The sequence below is a fragment of the Callithrix jacchus genome, chromosome 2 (assembly GCF_049354715.1).
Source record: "Callithrix jacchus isolate 240 chromosome 2, calJac240_pri, whole genome shotgun sequence".
NCBI lineage: Eukaryota > Metazoa > Chordata > Mammalia > Primates > Cebidae > Callithrix > Callithrix jacchus.
In genome coordinates, this window is record NC_133503.1 from 183,511,433 (window position 1) to 183,532,497 (window position 21,065).

The 21,065-nt window shown below is 34.9% G+C and overlaps 1 protein-coding gene across 4 annotated transcripts in view; it reads left to right on the forward strand.

Moving 5' to 3' along the window:
- Nucleotides 1-20,855, forward strand: part of CDH12 (cadherin 12) — a 1,144,846-nt gene extending 1,123,991 nt beyond the window's left edge. For all 4 annotated transcript variants that reach the window (XM_008992219.5, XM_002745103.7, XM_078365926.1 and 1 more), the window contains 4 exons: nt 5,817-5,938; nt 9,387-9,504; nt 15,607-15,858; nt 19,543-20,855. In XM_008992219.5, coding sequence (XP_008990467.1) covers nt 5,817-5,938; nt 9,387-9,504; nt 15,607-15,858; nt 19,543-20,042 — 992 coding nt within the window. In that variant the 3' untranslated portion in view covers nt 20,043-20,855. The remainder of the gene's footprint in view (nt 1-5,816; nt 5,939-9,386; nt 9,505-15,606; nt 15,859-19,542) is intronic.
- The last annotated feature ends 210 nt before the right edge of the window (nt 20,856-21,065 follow it).

Sequence of the window (21,065 nt, forward strand, 5' to 3'; positions counted from 1 at the left end):
AGACCATCCTGGTCAACATGGTGAAACCCCGTCTCTACTAAAAATACAAAAAATTAGCTGGGCATGGTGGCACGTGCCTGTAATCCCAGCTAATCAGGAGGCTGAGGCAGGAGAATTGTCTGAACACAGGAGGCGGAGGTTGCAGTGAGCCGAGATCGCGCCATTGCACTCCAGCCTGGGTAACAAGAGTGAAACTCCGTCACAAAAAAAAAAAAAAAAAAAAAAAAAATTGCTGGATCAAATGGCAAATGTATTTTAAGTTCTTTGAGAAATCACAATACTGAATTTTAACTTTTTTTCTTTTGAGTCGGACTTTCACTCTTGTCATTTAACCTCAAGTGCAATGGTGCAATCTCGGCTCACTGCAAACTTCACCTGCCAGGTTCAAGCGATTCTTCAGCCTACCGAGTAGTAGAGATTACAGGCACCTACCAGCGCGACCAGCTAATTTTTGTATTTTTAGTAGAGATTGGGTTTCACCATGTTGGCCAAGCTGGTCTTGAACTCCTGACCTCAGGTGATCCACTCACATCGGCCTCTCAAAGTGCTGATTACAGGCGTGAGCCACCAAGCTAGGCCGAGTTTTAGCTCTTATTGTTATTCCAAAGAGAAGTTATTTTAAAATAAAGAAACAAAGTAACTCCAGTGTATTTTAATATAACAAGAACCTTGTGTTCACTAGTACTTTACAGTTTCTAAATCACGTTCAGTTACACTTCTCCTTTGGTTCTTGGAAGCATATCTACTACGTACAATTTTAAGAAGTTCTGCCTTGTCCTTTGAATGTAAGCTGGGCTTCCTCATAGCCTGGTGGCTAGATGTGTTATAAATGTGACTCACTGAAGATAAGTGATCATCACATACATTGATAGATTTCAGGCAGTCCACCTTCTTGCTCTCTCAGTTAGTTAATAGCTATTATAGGGCATTGAGAAACTGAGATTTGGATTCCTGTCTTGACTCTAGCAGAAATCATAGGAAAGATTATGTCAATGTTTTTTCACCTATAAATAGCTATTTATATATTTATAGTTTTCAAACTTTGTAGATCAGCAGGACACTTTGTCAAATAAAATCTTATGTGGAATCTCAATAGATTATATCAAGAAAATGGCGGTTAATGCTAACAGCTTCTCCTTACGCCTTTTGAAACAATGTAGCACTCAGAAGAATAGCATGAGAACTATAAATTCATACAAATTCTAAATTCTCCTTTGGATTTAGAATTCAGGTTTTTCAGCCCTTATCAAAGGTTGCAATGGTAGTTCCTAGTGAACCATTTCCAGAGGAGATCTCTGACTACAGATTCTAATTGGGCCACACCTAAAAATCTTCTGACAATGAAGCTGACATTTCTTTGATGAAGAAGTGAGGTCTATCCTTCCTTCCTTTGAGTATAGTAAGTATCCTTCAAAGGATACTTAATATACTGACAAATTTGGACTCTGCTAGTGTATTAAATGTACAATTATCATTTTACATTTATCTCCTATCCAATGAACTTGATATATTCCTTTATTATATCTGTAAGTTTATTTGCAGATTCCTTAGGATTTTCCACCTACGGGGTCATATTGTCTTTATCCGTAATCATTTTATTTCTTTCTTTTTATCTGGATATCATTTAAAATATATACTTGGGTCTGAGTTCAATGCATAAAACCCTCAAGGTCAATGTTGAATATATATATTTCAAGAGCACATATTCTTATTCCATGCACAGTGTTAGAAAAAGTGTGTCACCATGATATTAGTTTCTCATAGTCAGACTTCATCAGGTTGAGGAAGCTGCCTTTTATTTATTGTTGCTTGAGAGTTTTTATCATGAATGGACTAGGTTTTTGTCAAATGCAAATTCCAAGTCTATTGAGATAGCCTTGTAAAATTTTGTTCTTTCTTGTATTAATATGGAGATTGTTCTTGGATGTTAAATCAACCTTGTGCCCCTAGGATAAACACCCATTTGTCATAATGTATCGTCTGTATAACTTGCTTCTGGAATTAATTTGTTAATATTTTCTTAAAGAGTGTTTGTACTTGTGTTTATAAGAAGCAATAGTGATTTTGGCTTTTGTGAGTTTTTTTTTGGGCTTTGATATCAAGGCACATAGAATTAGGTGGTAAGTGCTTCCTCCTCTATTTCTGAAAGAGACTGTAAGAAACTGCTATTATTTGTTCCTTAAATATTTGATAGAATTCCCCAGTGAAAGACACCTGGGTTTGGGCTTTACCTGGTGGGGAGATTTTTCAAGTTCATTTCTTCACTATTTTAAGTATGATAAGATTTTCTATTTATTCTTTAGTCAGTTTTGCTAATTTGTATGTTATAGGAATTTGTCAATTTTACTTATGTTAACTACGTTCTCACATAAGCAATTAAAATATTCCTTTATTATTTTATTTATAATGAGAAGTAATGAATGTACTTCAGATTTTGGTAATTTGTTTTTGCTTTTTTTTTCTCTTAGTTTAAGCTGTAACTTAAAATATTAATAATAAAATAGGTTGTAAATCAAATTGACTCTAAATGCAATGGGATCTGACTCAGATGTTTTTGAAAGATAGGGAGAGGAACATCTAATAAAGCATTGTGAAGGTATAAGGGACAAACATAGAACTGTTTCTTTGTTATTTTATATGAGCCTCAAATTAGTAAGCAACCAGCTATTAAATATAGGCAATGTGGAACAATAATAATTGAAATTTAAATGGTTTGACAATTAGGAACTCAACAGTTAATTGTGTAAGATTATGATTATTTAATGTTTACTAGGTCCATAATTACATTTACATTATTAGTACTCAACAGTAACAAATTTCCACATGGTGTTATTTCCAAATAATTGTATAACAATACTCATGCTTAACTGAGGTTAAATGAATTTCATCATTGCTGCCCCAAATATTGATTAGATGAGTCAGTAAGAAAATAGGTAATTACTTTTCACAATAATTTAGTACAATATTTATATAAATTAAAGAATGCTGTATTACTCCAATACATTATTCATTCTCTTGAAAATTTCAATTCATGTTTGAGAACAGTAGTTCTCAAACTGAGATGTTATTGCTTAAAAACGTTAGGTGACATTATTAACATTTGATTATGGAACGTTTTGAAAATATATGATAGAAGAGAGAGTAATATTACTAAACAGATGAACTTGTTACTCATTTTCAACAATGTGAACTTGTGTTTGGTAATTTTTTCTCTCTTTATCTGGACATTTATTTTGTATTGCTACAATGCTGCCTCATGACATTTAATCTTCAGGAAATTTAGATATTCTGTAGGGCATCTAGTGTACAGGAAAGTTTTACACCACAAAACACTGACTTAGCTAAAAATGCCAGAAGTACCTTTGGGGAACTACTAATTTTTTTAATAAAAAAATTACAATATTGGGAATAATTTGGGGACAACTTACTCATAACAGATATTAAAATATATTTTGCAGGATAGAAAATAATTAACAGCTAGCAGAAGAGAATTTCTGATGCATAAACCAGGTCTAAATTCATTTTAATAACGTTTTCTTATATTATAAAATAAATCTCTAAGGGAACTCCTGTCTCCTGTGGAAGATATCCCATTCTCTCACTAACTTAATGAAACAAAATCCTAATACTGAAAAGAAGTAAAAAAGGCATTCTCCTTTTCATGCAGTTGGAGGATTCATACATTGTGTACCATGTAAAATAGAAAGTAGAAACTGAGTTTTACATGGCTCAGATGCTGAGTAGTTTAAGTTATTCACATTCATTTACTAAACTTTATGAAATGAATTAATTGTCTTTGTAAGTACCTATGTAATTGGCAAAGTGGGTTTTTTTTTTTTTTTCATTTCGTTTAAAGCTCAATATATAATAGAGTTTAATAGCATGAGCTGTGGAATCAGAACAGCTGGAATCAAAACCTAGCCTTACCAGTTCCAACTTATGATATTTGAAAAGTTACATCCCATCTATTCAGAGTTTCACATACACAAGCGAGATAAAATAATGCCTATATTGTAGTTGCTGTAACATCTAAATGAATTTATCTTTGTAATGTGCTTTAAAATATTTGTACACTGCAAGCATGCTAAAATATTAGGCATTAGGCATTGTGGTTGTTTATAATTTCCAGTTTCTTTATAAAAGTAAACCTAGTTTAACTAACTTGTTGACTTGTATTTATATTTTATACTATGTAAAAACAAATAGCAGAAACAGAAACAGATCTTGATCATCTCCACAAAATATAAATGGTAATAAGAGTAACAATATTTACTGAAATTTATCAAACATGTTGCAAAATACCGTCATATGTAATGCAACAGCGCTATGAAGCAGAGCTTGTGAAAACTATGTGTTTCATGCAAGGAAACTGAATTGAAGGAAGGTTAAATAACTTGTGAAAACCAAGCCAAACAGTTTCTACCAAGTAAGATAGTGGCTTGTGACCAATATAAATATTTAAATAATATGTATTTTCTGAATAATTCTCCAAGATTATTAATATACCTTTTATAAACACACCCGGTATTACAAAAACATACCATTTATACTCAATTTATGTTATCTGTGTGGGTATTGGTACAAATACTGAATGTCACTGTCACATGTGAGTAGGAAAATGTCGTTAAAGCTATTGTGTCAAATGGTTGTAATGTGCTTTTTAAGTTAATTTTAACTAAGAAAGACATTGTATACCTTTCAAAATCAGTCATGTTGAATGATTTTTTTATGCATTCTTTGAAGTATACTAAATAGACATCTAAAAGAATATTACAAGTTTTTGGAGGTACTGCAGAAGTCTAACTCATAAAGCAATAGAGAAGTTATGATAATAAACATGGTCTTTGAATTTTCGTAATCCTGGGTTTGCATCTAAGCCCCCCATTCATCTTGCTTTCTGTCTCTTTATAAGGCCTTCAAAAATGTGTAACAGTTTACCCATCTGTAACATTTCATAACGTAAAATTATATATTGCACAAGTTCACCCACAGGTGTATTATTTTATGATTTTATACTTTATTGGTTTATGTAATTATTTCTAGTTTTATTCAGCAAATGACAGAGAAAATAATACATAGGTTAGGAACAAAACCGGTGATAGGATTTTGGCAGAGACATCTTGTCAAACTGACAGCCTTTCTGACACTGTCAGGAAGCAGGAAGAAGTAAGTTACTGCAAAAAAGTTTATTGCTTCCTTTGTTATCACCAGCAAGTAATTTAAGGTTATCCACCAGCTTTCCATAATCCGTCTCTTATTTGTACTTCCTTAAGTTTACTTTAACAGTTTTCATTTAGGAAGAGTCCTCTCTCCCTTTTTTGTTGCAATTCTTCTTTTCAGGAGGAATCTTCTAGGAGAAATCATTTTGAGTAAGTCATTTAAATATGTAGATTTTTCAACCGATAACATTTTCATTATAAAGGTACAACATAGACAATTTTTTTATCTGGGGAAAAATATCACTGTTGGTAAAGGTTGGTTCTGTGAGCTAGTCCTGGAACAGTGGCTAAGTCCTTCTTTTAGAAAGAGCTACACTTATGCTAAAATATCAATTAAATAGTTAGCTTTACATTGGTATTGAATTCTGAGGGTTCCAACTACAGGTAATAAAAGGATTCTTTTGATAAAAAAGATACAAAATGATAAAAGAACCCATTTTGTCATCTGTAATTGGAACCCTCAATTTTCTAGAAGAAGAGGGATTTTTTCTTATTCGACATAAAAGCTAATTTTTTAAAATTAACATGCTATTTATTGTAGAAGCAATAACTGACTGAATTTTGTAATCATCTTTTATCTTTATATGCTTTTAACAGGTAACCCTTCATTAACCAGCAAAGTCAATATACTGATTAATGTCTTAGACGTCAATGAATTTCCTCCAGAAATATCTGTGCCATATGAGACAGCTGTGTGTGAAAATGCCAAGCCAGGACAGGTATCTTATAAATTTTGTTTCTTGAGTATATAAAGACCCACTATATGCATGTGTTTTAAGTTATAAGTCCAGACATGAATATACACACATACATTTATTTTTCTGAATCAGATCTCTTCATAACAGAAACCATAAGAGATATTAAACCCTTGTAAATTAATGATATAGATGAATGGATGTGGAGATGATACCGCAGAGATGAAGTATTGATTGCCTAGTGAAAGTTCTTTGTATAAATAAAGGTCTACACTTGCGGATTCTGCTGTTTTTCTGTTCTCTTACTGTGGAATTTATTTTATTTATTTTATTTTTTTGGTTTGAAGTCTCATTCTGTGGCCCAGGCTGGAATGCAATGGTACAATCATGGCTCACTGCAACCTCTGCCGCCCATGTTCAAGTGATTCTCCTGTCTCAGCTTCCCAAGTAGCTGGGACTATAGGTGTGCACAACCAGGCCCAGCTAAGTTTTTGTATTTTTAGTAGAGATGGGTTGTCACAGTGTTGGACAGGCTGGGCTTGATCTCCTGACCTCAGGTGATTCATCCACAAATTTCTAAAGAACTTGTGACTGTAAACTCAGTAAGCAAGTCACTGTAGAGTGCATTTTCCCAGTATATTTCTAATTTTACTCATGTGCTTATGTAAGTTGCACAACAAAGCTTTTATCTAACTTGAAAATGCAGAGCTTTCCTCGCTGGTGGCCTAGAGGAGAAAAACTGGGTTATTTTAAATTTCCAACATTCATTTTTCTTATGAAGTTAATATTATTCTGTGAAGATGTAGAAGTGGGAAGAAATTATGAGGAAAGAAGACCACAAAGTTAATGAAACTAATTGTGAAAGGTTCTATGTTAGATGGTGGTAGGTAGTCATTTTTTTTTTCTTTTTTTCTCCCTAAAGTCTTATGAATGAATAAAGGAAGAATGTAAAGGGAATCTGGCATGGGTATATGAAACGAGTATGCAATGAAACAAAAACATATTTTAGATTAATCTAATATTAGATTAATCTAATATTGTGTACCTGTATTCCAAAGGGAAAATGCACTGGTATGCTTTGGTTTGCTGTATTTTTTGATCACCTTTAAATAGCATCACTATTCACTTAAGTAGATTTGAAGAGTTTTAGTTCCTACTTGAAATAAATCTTGATATTTAAAACAGTATTTTTGTTGTAAAAAGTCATTCTTTAACCTTTAGTATCATTTTCGATTTCCATGCTTTACATCACTTTGTAGAACCTTTGTCCTGTAGTTCTAAACCTGTGATATTTACTGGCACTATAGATATTTAAATAAAATTAAAAACTATATTCTTATTCATACTGACCACATTTCACATGCTCAATATGTGGTAAGTAGATATTATTTTGGTGACTGTAGATATAGAATATTTTCATAACCATGGAAACTGCTGGTTGACAATGCAGCTCTACTTTTTCATTTGATAATTTGGGGAGATAATTAATTTTCTTTCATCATAACTTATTTTATGATATTTCCTCAAGCAAGAAATCTGCATCCTTAATCTTGTATCAGCACAGAAAGCACTTAAAAATTACCTTAAGTGCATCTACAATTTATATGGGATGAACCCACAGCTTTCGTTACTTTCAGCAATCATAGGTACTGCGAAAACATTGGGGCTCAAATAAATAACCTGATTTGGTTGTTCTTGGAATTTGAAGAAGTTTACCAAAATTCCTCAGGTTAGCTATTTTCCACTTTCAGAATGTCTCACTAAACAGAGAAAAAAAAAAAGCCAGTTCTTTAGCATTAGGGGATTAACAATATTAATGGTTTCAGATCAACTAGAATTCCATTTGTAAGGCTCCAAATGGAAGCCTTTTGGAATAGAGCTCCATTTAATGTTGCGTGTTTTTCTAATAAAGGATTTGATGAGCTGAGAATAGAAAATTAGAAATCAATCTTATGTTTTCATATCTGAAGAAAACTTTGAGGAATATCTTGGATTCTTAGAAACTCTTATTCTAAAGTATGTTTCTGGGGATTTTTTGCATCCAATTGAGCCACACTTTTGTACAAAGCATAACCCTGAAATGTCCATTGATATGGTGATTCATTGATTAATTTGCCGCATTCCATGATTTAGACTTTGGTGCTGAATAATGAAATTCTGCCCCATGACAATTTTAAAGCGTAAATAGAGTCTGAGTGCCTCATTTGTGTTAAAACAAGAAATCAAAATTCATAGGAGAAGACAAATAAATTTGTCATTATGAATTACTAACACCACACTGGATATTCAAGGTCCCAGTGATATCTATCTATCTATCCATCCATCCATCCATCCATTTACCTACTTACATATCTCACATCTATCTGTGTGTATGTGCAGATAAACAGAAATGTAGATCATAGTCATAGTCTGAGTTTTAACTGAATCTCATGTTTAATAGCATCAATGTAAGATCACAGGATGCATGCTTTATACACTGGGACCAGGATATAGTGTGTGAAATCTAGAGTCTTCCTCTTGCATATTCAAATGTAGTCTGAGATTATGATTATCTGCTCAACGCACTGCTCTTGTCATCTCCCACATACATTCCCAAAATTCTGTCTGATGCACGGTCATTGGATATGATAATAAATAAATGCCTCAAAGCCATTCTTATTTGCTTGTCTATTTAATGAATTGTGTAAATTTCACAGTTTGATTCTTAGAAGTTGTTTTTATTCTGTAAGTATTTAAGGACCTTTTAAGCTATTCTTATTTGCTTATTTATTTAATAAATTGTAAATTTCACAGTTTGATTCTTAGAAGTTGTTTTTATTCTCCAAGTATTTAAGGGCATTTTATTCAAGTATCACGCTTTTAACTGTAAGATATACAACCTATGAGAATAATTTTGGAAAAATTTTGTAACAGGAACAATAGTGCTTACTCTTTTAAAAACTCTTTGAAAACACAATTTGTATTCTTACTGAATGAAGAATACACCTTTTGTATCTCTCTTTTTTGTCATTTTGCTTACTGATAAAAATAGAACCATTGTTATAAAATGTAACACATATGAAAATTTTGCTATCACAAGGACTTTTAGATAATCAGAGATTTTGTTTTCAGTAAGCATTTTCATATTCAGGCCAGAAAGTGTTTATTTTATCTAATTCAAAATGCAAGCAAGTCCATTTTAATTTTACTTTCCTTATTAGTGTGCATTTTTAATGCTGGTAACCTTTTTAGTTATACAGGTATCAATTTGAAATTAGCCTATGTTCTGTCATTGTACTTGTCATTATTCCCTGTAAATGTTAGAAATTTGCATATAAAAATTATGTGTAAATTATTGACCTGCTGGCATTGATTCAAAAAATGTCATTTCTATCTGCTTGCATGCTTCGTTAAATAAATTTAGTAGTCTGGTGTGTAAAGGCCTCTTTGAAACTGATGACCGACTTCAAGTTTAATCTCGACTCTGTTTCAGATAATTCAGATAGTCAGTGCTGCAGACCGAGATCTTTCACCTGCTGGACAGCACTTCTCCTTTAGATTAGCACCTGAGGCTTCCATCAAGCCAAATTTTACAGTTCGTGACTTTAGAAGTAAGTGTAACCACAGAAAAAATTGACCTCTTACCATCTATCTTTGTAGAAAGGCACAAAGGGAGGAATCAATACTTTTCTTAGATGCACTCAATTTCATAAGATATGGATATTCTTATATGAGAAATGCAAAATTCTGTCCCCAGTAGTAAACTGAATATTTAATCTATATAGACTGTCTAGTAAAGCACGTTGCTTCCACTGTAAATGTGGACAGTCTCTCAACGAGTCAAACAAGTAAAAGACTCTCTGAGAAATTGAATGCTTTCCTTGTTTTAAACATATCATTTTTCCCAAATGCACATTACTTGTACTTACTAATAGGGAATTCATTAGTAACTGTTTTATTAGAATAGCACACAGCACAGGTTAACAATGCAGGTAATATAAAGACACATGTAAACAATTGTTCATTGCAGCTCAATAGCAAAGACATAAAACCAACCTAAATTCCCATCAATGACAAATTGAAGAAAATGTGATACATAAAACCATGGAATGCTATGCAGCCATAAGAAAGAATGAGACTATGTCTTTTGTAGGAACATGGATGCAGCTTGAGGCAATAGCCTCCTTAGCAAATGAACATAGGTACAGAAAACCAAATACTGCATGTTCTCACTTGTAAGTGGGAGCTAAATGGTAAGAACTTAGGAACACAAACAAGGAAACAACAAACACTGGAGTCTACTTGAGCAAGGTAGGTGGGAAGATGCAGAGGAGCAGAAAAGATAACTATTGCGTACTGGGCGTAATACCTGGGTAATAAAATAATACATAAAACAAACCGCTGGCCAGTGCAGTGACTCATGCCTGTAATCCCAGCACTGTGGGGGGCTGAGGTGGGTGGATCACCTGAGGTTAGGAGTTTGAGACCAGCCTGACCAACGTGGAGAAAAATGCTGTCTCTACTAAAAATACCAAATTAGCCAGGCATGGTGGCACACACCTGTAGTCCCAGCTACTTGGGAGGCTGAGGCAGGAGAATCGCTTAAACCTAGGAGACGGAGGTTGTGGTGAGCCAAGATCACACCATTGCACTCCAGTCTGAGCAACAAGAGTGAAACTCCATCTCAAACAAACAAAACAAATAAACAAAAACAAACCCCTGTGACAAGTATTTACTTATGTAACAAACTTTTACGTTACCCCCAAATGTAAAATAAATATTTAAAAAATTATGTTTTTAAAGAATGCAGGTATTTAAAATAATACAAGTTTGCATTTCTGCTCAATACTACCAAACTGACACACTCTTAATGTATAAAATTTTACTAAGTCAAGTCAACCTCATAGTATTTTTATTAAATAAAATTATATACTCAAAGCCTTAACAAAATGCCTAAAACGTTACCATCAAGATCATTTTAGCCACCACCTCTGCTATCATGGTTACACTTACACTTTTCTTTATTTATTTAGAGAGAGGGAGAAACATGGTTTGCATAGTTTATAATGAGAATTTGCTACTTAAATTCTAATGAAGAGCAAGAAAAAAATGAAATGCTTTTAAAATAAACGGGTAAAATTTATTTTTACACATTAATGTAAATGAAACTCTAGTCATTAAAAAAAAGCCATTATTCTCAGCAAACTGACACAAGAACAGAAAATCAAACACCACATGTTCTCACTCATAGGTGGGTGTTGAACAATGATAACACATGAACACAGGGAGGGGAGTATTACACACTGGGGTCTGAGGGGAGAAACGAGGGGAGGGACAGCAGGGGGTGGGGAGTTGGGGAGGAATAACATGGGGAGAAATGCCAGATATAGGTGATGGGGATGGAGGCAGCAAACCACATTGCCATGTATGTATCTGTGCAACAATCTTGCATGTTCTTCACATGTACCTCAAAACCTAAAATGCAATAAAATATATATTTTAAAATAACCACTTAGCAATTGCAGATAAGTAATTCTACTTTTAAATGTGGACTGTATCTATTATTTAACACAATATGGAATAAAACGTTTTTTTTTAATTTTACTTTTTAAAATTTTAGATTGAAGTGCAGGTTTGTGACATGAGTATGTTTCATGATGCTGAGGTTTGGGTCTCTAATAATCCCATTGCTGAAGTACTGAGCCTAGCACCCAATAAGCAGTTTTTTTTTAACTCTCTGTCTCCTCCCCTCCTCCCTCTTTTTGGTATGTCCAGTGTTAGTTGTTGCCATCTTTGTGTTCTGTGTACCCAAAGTTTAGCTCCCTTTTTTTTTTTTTTTGAGATGGAGTTTCGCTCTTTTGCGCAGGATAGAGTGCAGTGGCACGATCTGGGCTCATTGCAAACTCTGCTTCCTGGATTCAAGCCATTCTCTGCCTCAGCCTTCCAAAGTGGCTGGGACTACACATGCCCACCACCATGCCCGGCTAAGTTTTGGTATTTTTAGTTGAAGTGGAGTTTCACTACCTTGGCCAGGCTGGTTTTGAACTCCTGACCTTGTGATCCACCTTTTATAAGTGAGAATACATGGTGTTTGGTTTTCTGCTTCTGTATCAATTTGCTTAGGATGATGGCTTCCAGATACATCCATGTTGCTGCAAAGTTTCTAATTTCATTCTTTTTTATGACTGTGAAGTAGTGCATGGTGTACACTTAGACTCCAGTTACCACTGCTATTGCCATCACTACTACTGCTGCTGCTACTGCTGGTGCTGTTACATCTGCTACAATTACAACCACTACAGAAATATTAAGGACAGTGGACTAGAAATGCCAAGGTTGACTGTCAATCAGTATTTGTGACTTTATTAGGTTTGTAACCTTGAGTATTTTATGACCTCTAAGTTTCCATATTCTGCAATATCATAATCAAAACACCTGAGTTTATTGCCCAATAATAAAAGGAAGATAAAGTTTTATAAATTCTATGCTAAAGAACAAGTGAACAGATTGTGACGAGATGGCAATAATGATGATTGAAGTCCAAGGATGTTTTGAAGAAATTAGTTTGCTGCCATAATTAGGCAAAGAAAATCAGAGTCTCCATATTTTATCTCTGAAAGAAGTTGAGTCGGGTTTTCTGAATAAACTATAGTGCAATGTGAGAAATGGCTGTGAGTAAAACAGTGGTCCAATCTTGAAGTTATTTACAATTACAGGGACCACTTATTTTATAAAACCTAAAACATTTCTGAGAACAAAAGGTGAGAAATATTAATCAAGTTATGTCACAACAGCACACATAAAATAGGTCTGTCTGAGACAAACTGGATCATATGATTACCCTACCTACTAGCCATTTCAAGAGTTAGTTTAAATCCAACAATGTTAGTAGCTTTGAAAGATGTAAGCAGTAATATAACATCATATTTATATTATAGAGAAATCAGCTTAGATGCAGCATGGAAAAGATACAGGGAGATAAAACGAGTTCTGATGTCATTGTGCTAACTGGGTGAGAGCCTTAGATTAGGGTACTGACTGTGAGGATGGAGACAAGTGGAAGGAAATAGAATTGATAAGACTTCATGATAGATGCCCTAGATTCACTATGTGTATATAATGCAATATGACAAAATAGATTTCTAGGTCATAGGCTTCAGCAACTGGGAGTCACATCGTACACCAAACCCAAGTATTGACTACTTTCCACAATGTATGTTTGCTGAAAGATCTATTTCAGATTAATCATGATACGGGAAGCCAGATGATACTGCCTTATAGCAGAATGCTTTCTCATGGACTAAGCAGGTACTTGCCAGAAAATTTCAGGTGCTATTTACCATGTTCCTCATTTTATATTAAGTTATATTTGCAAGGTATTTTTAGTGAAAAGAAAGCAATTAGAGAGTGGAAATGAAGTATAGTAGGTCTTTCTTCTCACTATGGACAGTACAATGAATTTGTTATGGTCAGTTTTCTATAAATAATAAATTGGGCTGGGTGCAGAAGCTCACTGCGAAATCCCAGCACTTTGGGAGGCCAAGGCAGATGGATCATCTGAGGTCAGGAGTTCAAGACCAGCTTGGTCAACATGGTGAAACCCTGCTTCTACGAAAATACAAAAATTAGCTGGGGGTGGTGGCGGATGCCTACAGTCTGAGCTACTTGGGAGGCTGAGGCAGGAGAATCACTTGAACCTGAGAGGTGGAGATTGCAGTGAGCTGAGAATGAGACACTGCACTTCAGCCTGGGCTACAGAGTGAAACTCCACCAAGAAGCAAGGAAGGAAGGAAGGAGGGAAGGGAGGAAGGAAGGAAGGAAGGAAGGAAGGGAGGGAGGGAGGGAGGGAGGGAGGGAGGGAGGGAAGGAAAGAGAGAGAGAGAAAGAAAGAGAGAGAGAGACAGAGAGAGAAAGAGACAGAGAGAAGAGAGAAAGAGAAAGAAATAAGAGAAAGAAAAAAGAAAGAAAGAAAGGAAGGAGGGAGGGAGGGAAGGAAGGAAGGGAGGAGAGAGAGAGGGAAGGAGGAAGAGAAAAGAGAAAAATAAAGTAAGAAAGAAAAGGAAAGAAAGAGAGGAGGGAGGAAAGAAGGGAGGGAGAAAGAGAGGAAAGAAAAAGAGAGAGACAAAGGAGAGAGAGAGGAATGCAAGAGAGAGAGGAAGGAAGGAAGAGAAAGAAAGAAAAGAAAAAAGAAAGGAAGAAAGAAAGAAAGAAGAAAGAAAGAAAGAAAAAGAAAGAAAGAGAAAGAAAGAAAGAAAGGGGAAGGGGGAGGGAGAGAGAGGAAAGAAAAAAGAAGGAAAAAGAAAGAGCGAGAAAGAAGGAAAGAAAGAAAAGGAAAGAAATGGAGGAAAGGAAGGAAGTAAAGGAAGGGAGGAAGGAAGGAAGGAAGGAAGGAAGGAAGGAAGGAAGGAAGGAAGGAAGGAGAAAATAAACCTTTTTAAAAGGGTTAAGCTGCCATTTGACACATACATTGAGTTCAAGAACACCAAATCCCTACCACCTCCCGAGTGCAGACACGCCAGATATTCTATTTCTCCTAATTGTTTCCACTCAGGTTTTAAACTTTATTCCTAGCCTGTTTCTTTTCCACAGACTCAAGTGTTCAACCATCAATGCTGAAGATGTGAATGTGGTTGTATCCATTTTTTCACATCACATAAAGTTTCTCATCTTAGTGCTTCCTATTGCTGAAGAACCTGCCTAAATTTCAGTTGTTGGATTTAAATTCTACCAATAGAAAAATGAAATATGACTGAAATAGTATCATGTGTGTGACAGACTTGCACAATTGTAATATATACTTATCTAAAATGATCATGCCTTATTTTCAAGTGTGTATTATGAACGGCTATAATAAACTCTATATTGGTACATTTCTAAACATAACAAAGTGTTTCTAGGAATTACTTTGACACACAAATGAAATATTATAAATAAAACAAAATTTCTGCTTTTTAATCTAGAAATAAAAGAGAAAATGCATACAAAAGAGCTCCTTCCAATAGAAGTACTAATTGCATTTATATAAAAGTAGCAGATTTCATTGCCTCGCATTATTGCAAGTAAATATTATTGTTTCTGAATTAACCGGAATTATAATGAATTACTTTTGTGATTATATTAAAGTAGTGATTGTTATAGTTCAAGGTATTTATAATTTTTAATATTTTTAACACATCTTGTTTTCCTTTCCATGTATCTTACGCCAGCTGATGTGCAGAGGAGAACATACATACAAACATATATAATATATATGAACATATTTATAAACTTATATATACACATGCAACATGTAGATAGAAAAATCCTTAATTTAAAATAGCCTATTGGTTTTAATATGGTTTAAAAAATATGTTCATGAGATATTTTACATATTCATAGTTTGTAATCTTTCCTATTATACATGAGAATATCTACAAAATAATTTTTAATGAGATTGCGATGTCAGAAAAAATGGATCAATCTAGCATTCTTTCTGTCTTGTAAATCATTCTGTAATCTTTCTGAATAGAAAATTTAATTCTTCCACCAGATGAGATTAATGTTTTTTCTTCCTCTAATGATTATTTTGATTATATTTTGGCACTTTTCATAATGTGAACAGAAATAAAGAAAATCAGAATCCATTTTCCTGATTCAAGACCTTCTCACTATTGAGTAGATACCAACTTGAAGAATTGAAGTAACCCTGTTACCTTAAATGTCATGTTTTGTAGACAACACAGCTGGAATTGAAGCTCGAAGAAATGGATACAGTCGCAGGCAGCAAGAGTTGTATTTCCTTCCTGTTATAATAGAAGACAGCAGCTACCCTGTCCAGAGCAGCACAAACACAATGACCATTCGAGTTTGTAGATGTGACTCTGATGGTACCATCCTATCTTGTAATGTGGAAGCAATTTTTCTACCTGTAGGACTTAGCACTGGGGCATTGATTGCAATTCTACTATGCATTATTATACTCTTAGGTTCGTTTCAATTAATAATTGTTAATTATTTCTAGCACACTCTTTCTCTCCCCCTCTTTCTCCTCTATCTCTCTCCACAATTTATCATCTAAGCAAGTTTTTCTTCATTGACACGTCATACTTAGCTAGAAGATAATCTATGTGTATTGAATCAAATTGTTATTAACACAATTTTTCTATTTCATACTTCTTGGATATATATTATTAGGGATAAGTAAATAATATCATCAAATAAACACCAAAAATATGTTCAATACCGAAGGAATTTTCTAGTAATAATAGTTTGTGACCCTTGTCACAATGAAATCCTCTTTAATAAATATCTATTTACAACAGCTTCTCAATTCATTTTACATCCTAGTAATTGCTCTCTAATAAGAGATTATATTGTCTTTTAAAAATATACTTGATAAACAATGGTTTCCAAATTCCAGTTCAATAAAGAAAGGGAGATAAAGAAACATCAGAAAGAAACAGTATGTAAAGTAATCCTCAAATTTGGTTGTCTTTTCTGTTTAAACTGCCATCCAAAAAAAATTCTTCCAGTTTCTTGCATCTCCTTACATGAAAATTCTAACCATTTCCATGAGAACAGAACAGATTAAAATATCTGGAAACACTCCAAAGGAAAATGATTGAAGTAAAAGTAATTTACAACATCTCTGTGAGAGTGAATATAAACCTAGTAGGGGGTTCTCTCTTCCGTCAACTCTGTTCAGCTTCTCCGTTTATTAATTCACTGCCAGATTCACAGAAGTAGAGAGATTTTCTGTTACATCTCATTCCTTTAAAATCAAATGGCAACAGATATACAATTGGCATTGTGGAATCAAATTATACATGCATATTTACTACTTAGCCAAATATGATCTGACAAATATGGACACCTGATTTTATCTCTAGGCAAGAAAAAAATTCAATTAATAGGATGAAAGGCACAGAGTAAGGTATTACATGATAGCTTGTGGGGAACCCTCCCTGAGTCAGAAGCTTGTGCTGGCGTACAGGGTGGAGTTCTGGTTGAATTGGCATGGTGTAGGTGTTAATCCCACATGAGCAACTTTGGTGTGCAGAACAAAGTATTCTTTATATCCTCATAATTCATAATAAATTATCCCTGGCATCTCTTTTTGTGAATATAAACTTTAAGGACATATTCAAATAAATATTTTCACATCTGAAATTTAACAAGATCATTTAGGTGTTTAACATCAAATGAAGTATTTCTGTCTCATACACCTCTCTTCTATTGTAGCTGAGTCCTGGAGTATTTCTATATTGTGAAAGTTTTCAGAATCAAAATGGAGTCACTAATGTTAAGAAAAACCTGACAAATAGAGCTAAGGAAGGCCAGGGAGAGAGGGTTTTCAGGCTTCTATGCCTGATAATGGAAAAGACTATAAAAATCACAACCCACACAAAGGCTGTCACAACCTTATACAAAATCACTTCTGCTGGGACATCTGCCCAGCAACTGCCTGTCCAACGTTGGATTGTCACCACTCTTGTTATTAATCATTGTAGTCAAGGATAATTATTTAAAACAATATGTATCCTCCTTGGCCAGGCATGGTGGCTCATGCTTGTAATCCCAGCATTTGGGAAACTGAGGCAGGCAAATCACGAGGTCAGGAGTTCCAGATCAGCCTGGCTAACATAGTGAATCCCCATCTCTACTAAAAATACAAAAAATAGCCTGGCGTGGAGATGCACGCCTGTAATCCCAGCTTCTCAGAAGGCTGAGGCAGGAGAATTGCTTGAACCCAGGAGAAGGGGGTTGCAGTGAGCTGAGATCATGCCATTGCACTCCAGTCCAGGTGACAGTGCCAGACTGTCTCAAACAAGCAAACGAAATATGTATCCTCCTCATTTTTTCTTTAAAAACCTTTGTCTTCCTTTATCTCCCTGAACACATGCATAGTTTACTATGGCATCCATATTCCCATTGCTATACTTTATTCCCAAATAAATATATTTTATTTCAGAGAAACTCTTTCTGTTTGTTATGTGGGTTGACAGTATCAACCTGTCATGGTTTGGTATGTTCTGGGTGTTCTTCTTCTGCCTCTTTGGCCTCTTTGTCCATCATCCAATAGAGTGAGTAATCTGCTCAGGTCATCCTTAGCATGCCCTGCCACTTGCCACCTGCCACCTGCCACCCATTTATCCAAATATTTCCTGAGCATCCATAGAGCACCAGCACTATTCTAGACATTGTGAATTTTTTATATGCAGCAGTGCATATTGACACTCTTTGTCCTGCCATGGGGTCTGCTTAAAATCCCACCTAATCTTTGACCTCCTTGACCAATCTAATGCTCCTTTAGGTCTGCTAGCTTGTTCTCAGCCATTCTCATATCCTTTATTGGGTAAGAGGAAGCACAGAAAGGTCATGATGCTCGGGTCCCTTTAGAATGAACTTCAGGCACACCTAGTTAGTTTCTTTCTCAGCCATGGTGATTCTAAAATCATTTTGTACAAGGCTGCTCCATGAAGACTGCAGTCTCTCACATAATCAGTAGATGAACAAATAACAGTGTCCTTTGTTCTGAGATCCCATAAACCCTTGGGAGGAGTGCAGGTTGCTAGACATATCCCCAGGACCCACTGTACAGAGTCGCTACCTAGATCTCTCTCTCTTTCCAACTGGTCCATCTGTAATTTTGAAGGAAGAGAGAATAAATGAAATTTTCCCATTATGCATTCTTCTCTACTTTATAACTCCATGACAGGTGTCTTCCGGACTCTGCTATGGTAAATCAAACACACATTAGCTTTCATTCTGTGGACAACACTATGGAGGAGAGGGGTTGTTATGACAAGAAAAGCTGAACACTGGTGTCATTTGTATCTGTGCCTATTCACACATAGAAGAAATAAACACCATTGATTTAGTGGAGAGCTTTAAATCAACTAGGAATAGATATTTTAATAATGAAAGGGCATAAATTAACAATTTTAAAATATGATTTGATGAAGATAACCTGAATTCTAGGCATTTGATTTAAAAACTGTCTAAATATGGCAGGACACAGAATTGAAATCAATGTTTCAGTTTGTAAGATTTATAAAAGTAAGGTCATTCCTTCCTTCTTTTCTTTCTTCCCTCCCTCCCTCCCTCCCTCCCTCCCTCCCTCCCTTTTCTCCTTCCTTCCTCTACTTCTCTCTTTCTTATTTATTGCCTTTAAAAATAATTGTCACAGTGAAGACTTGGGCTTATTGCATAAGAAACATAAATTTCTAATTTAAAATCAGGAATATTACAACTGGAAAGTTACCTATGAATGATAGTCTTATTTATAGATGACTACACTCAATTTTTCTTATATTAACCCTTACAGTTTTCTATATGAGTGGAACAACTATTGTTTCATTTTTTCTTTTGTTGCAACAGACATTTTTTCTCTGACTGCAACATACTTCAATATAAAGACAAACTTGTTTTATTTTGTGAATAACTTTGCTATGAATTCTTGTTAGTTGCAATTTTAAAATGACGTTGACTTTAAACAATACAATATTTCAACATAGGCATGATCCTATTGATTATATTATGTTTACTGTGAAAGTAATAGGAAGCCATTAATGAAACTCAGTCACCCCTAATCAATTCTAGTTTGTGTGGAGAAATGAAACGATCTATCTGCTTTCTATTCTCAAATTGCAATTTTTATCTTGTTCCAGCCATAGTTGTACTGTATGTAGCACTGCGAAGGCAGAAGAAGAAAGACACCCTGATGACCTCGAAGGAAGACATCAGAGACAACGTCATCCATTATGATGACGAAGGAGGTGGGGAGGAGGATACCCAGGCATTCGACATCGGGGCTCTGAGAAACCCAAAAGCGATTGAGGAAAACAAAATTCGCAGGGATATAAAACCAGACTCTCTCTGTTTACCTCGTCAGAGACCACCAGTGGAAGATAACACAGACATTAGGGATTTCATTCATCAAAGGCTGCAGGAAAATGACGTGGACCCAACTGCCCCACCGTACGACTCACTGGCCACATATGCCTACGAAGGGAGTGGGTCCGTGGCAGAGTCCCTCAGCTCTATAGACTCTCTCACCACAGAAGCCGACCAGGACTACGATTACCTGACAGACTGGGGACCCCGCTTTAAAGTCTTGGCAGACATGTTTGGCGAAGAAGAGAGTTATAACTCTGATAAAGTCACTTAGGGGAGTCGTGAAGGCTAAAATGCAGCTGAGAGGGGAAATTTTTAAAAAAGAAAAAGAAACACATATTAATAGAAACCACACACACACACACACACACACACACAGAGGCACACACACACACACAAACACAGACTTTCTAGGACAGGGTTCCTTTGATTATCCGGTTTCTAGAAAGTTGCTATATTAATCATATTGTCAGTTCTGATTTATTCTGCCAACACGAGATACATCCTATAACGTGCACTTGCTTTGTTTTCTTGTTTTGTTTTTTTCACAATTACACTGAGACAAGCTCAGGCCTATTCAATACAATTTACCAACGTGACAACCTAGAACGAAGATAGCTATGTGGCATCACGGTGGAAGAGTGTTAGATTTTTCTTAATTCCACTAAAGTGCCTATTGAAACCCTTATCATTTAAAGTGGTGTACAGTACACTCTGCTGTGATGACATTGCAGGATTCAGAGATAAAGAGGACATAAAACAAAGATACCGTCTTTATGTCAAGAAGCAATAGCGACACTCTGACTCTCCTCATTCCTTTTGAGAACAAAAGAACACTTTCTAATCTCCACCTTCTTATAATTCAAAAGGTTTTCTTTTTCTTTTTTAAACAGTATGGCAAAACGTATTTGTTTTTCCTACCCTTTCAGAAAATTGAAATAAATATGAAAATATCAAGGTCAATATGTAAGTCCTGAATTCTAGAAGAGATGTTTGATCTTAACATTAGTTCACATTAAAGCTATTCATTAAAATGTTACTTTCTTTTCCAAAAAAGAAAAATTAAAGATAAAAAAGAAAAGAAAAATATATTCCTCTTTCTAAAGAGAGGCCTCAGGGCTCAAATTACACATTAAAATAAATATTGGTTTGTTTAATATTGTACTGGTGTGTGGAAAATTGGTTTTAACGGTAACCAGATTCAGCTTTTAGTCATAGATATAATTTCAGGCTGTGGTTCTATGAAAATTCCTAGAAGAAAAAAGTGCCATTCATTTAAGCATGGAACGAGAAATTC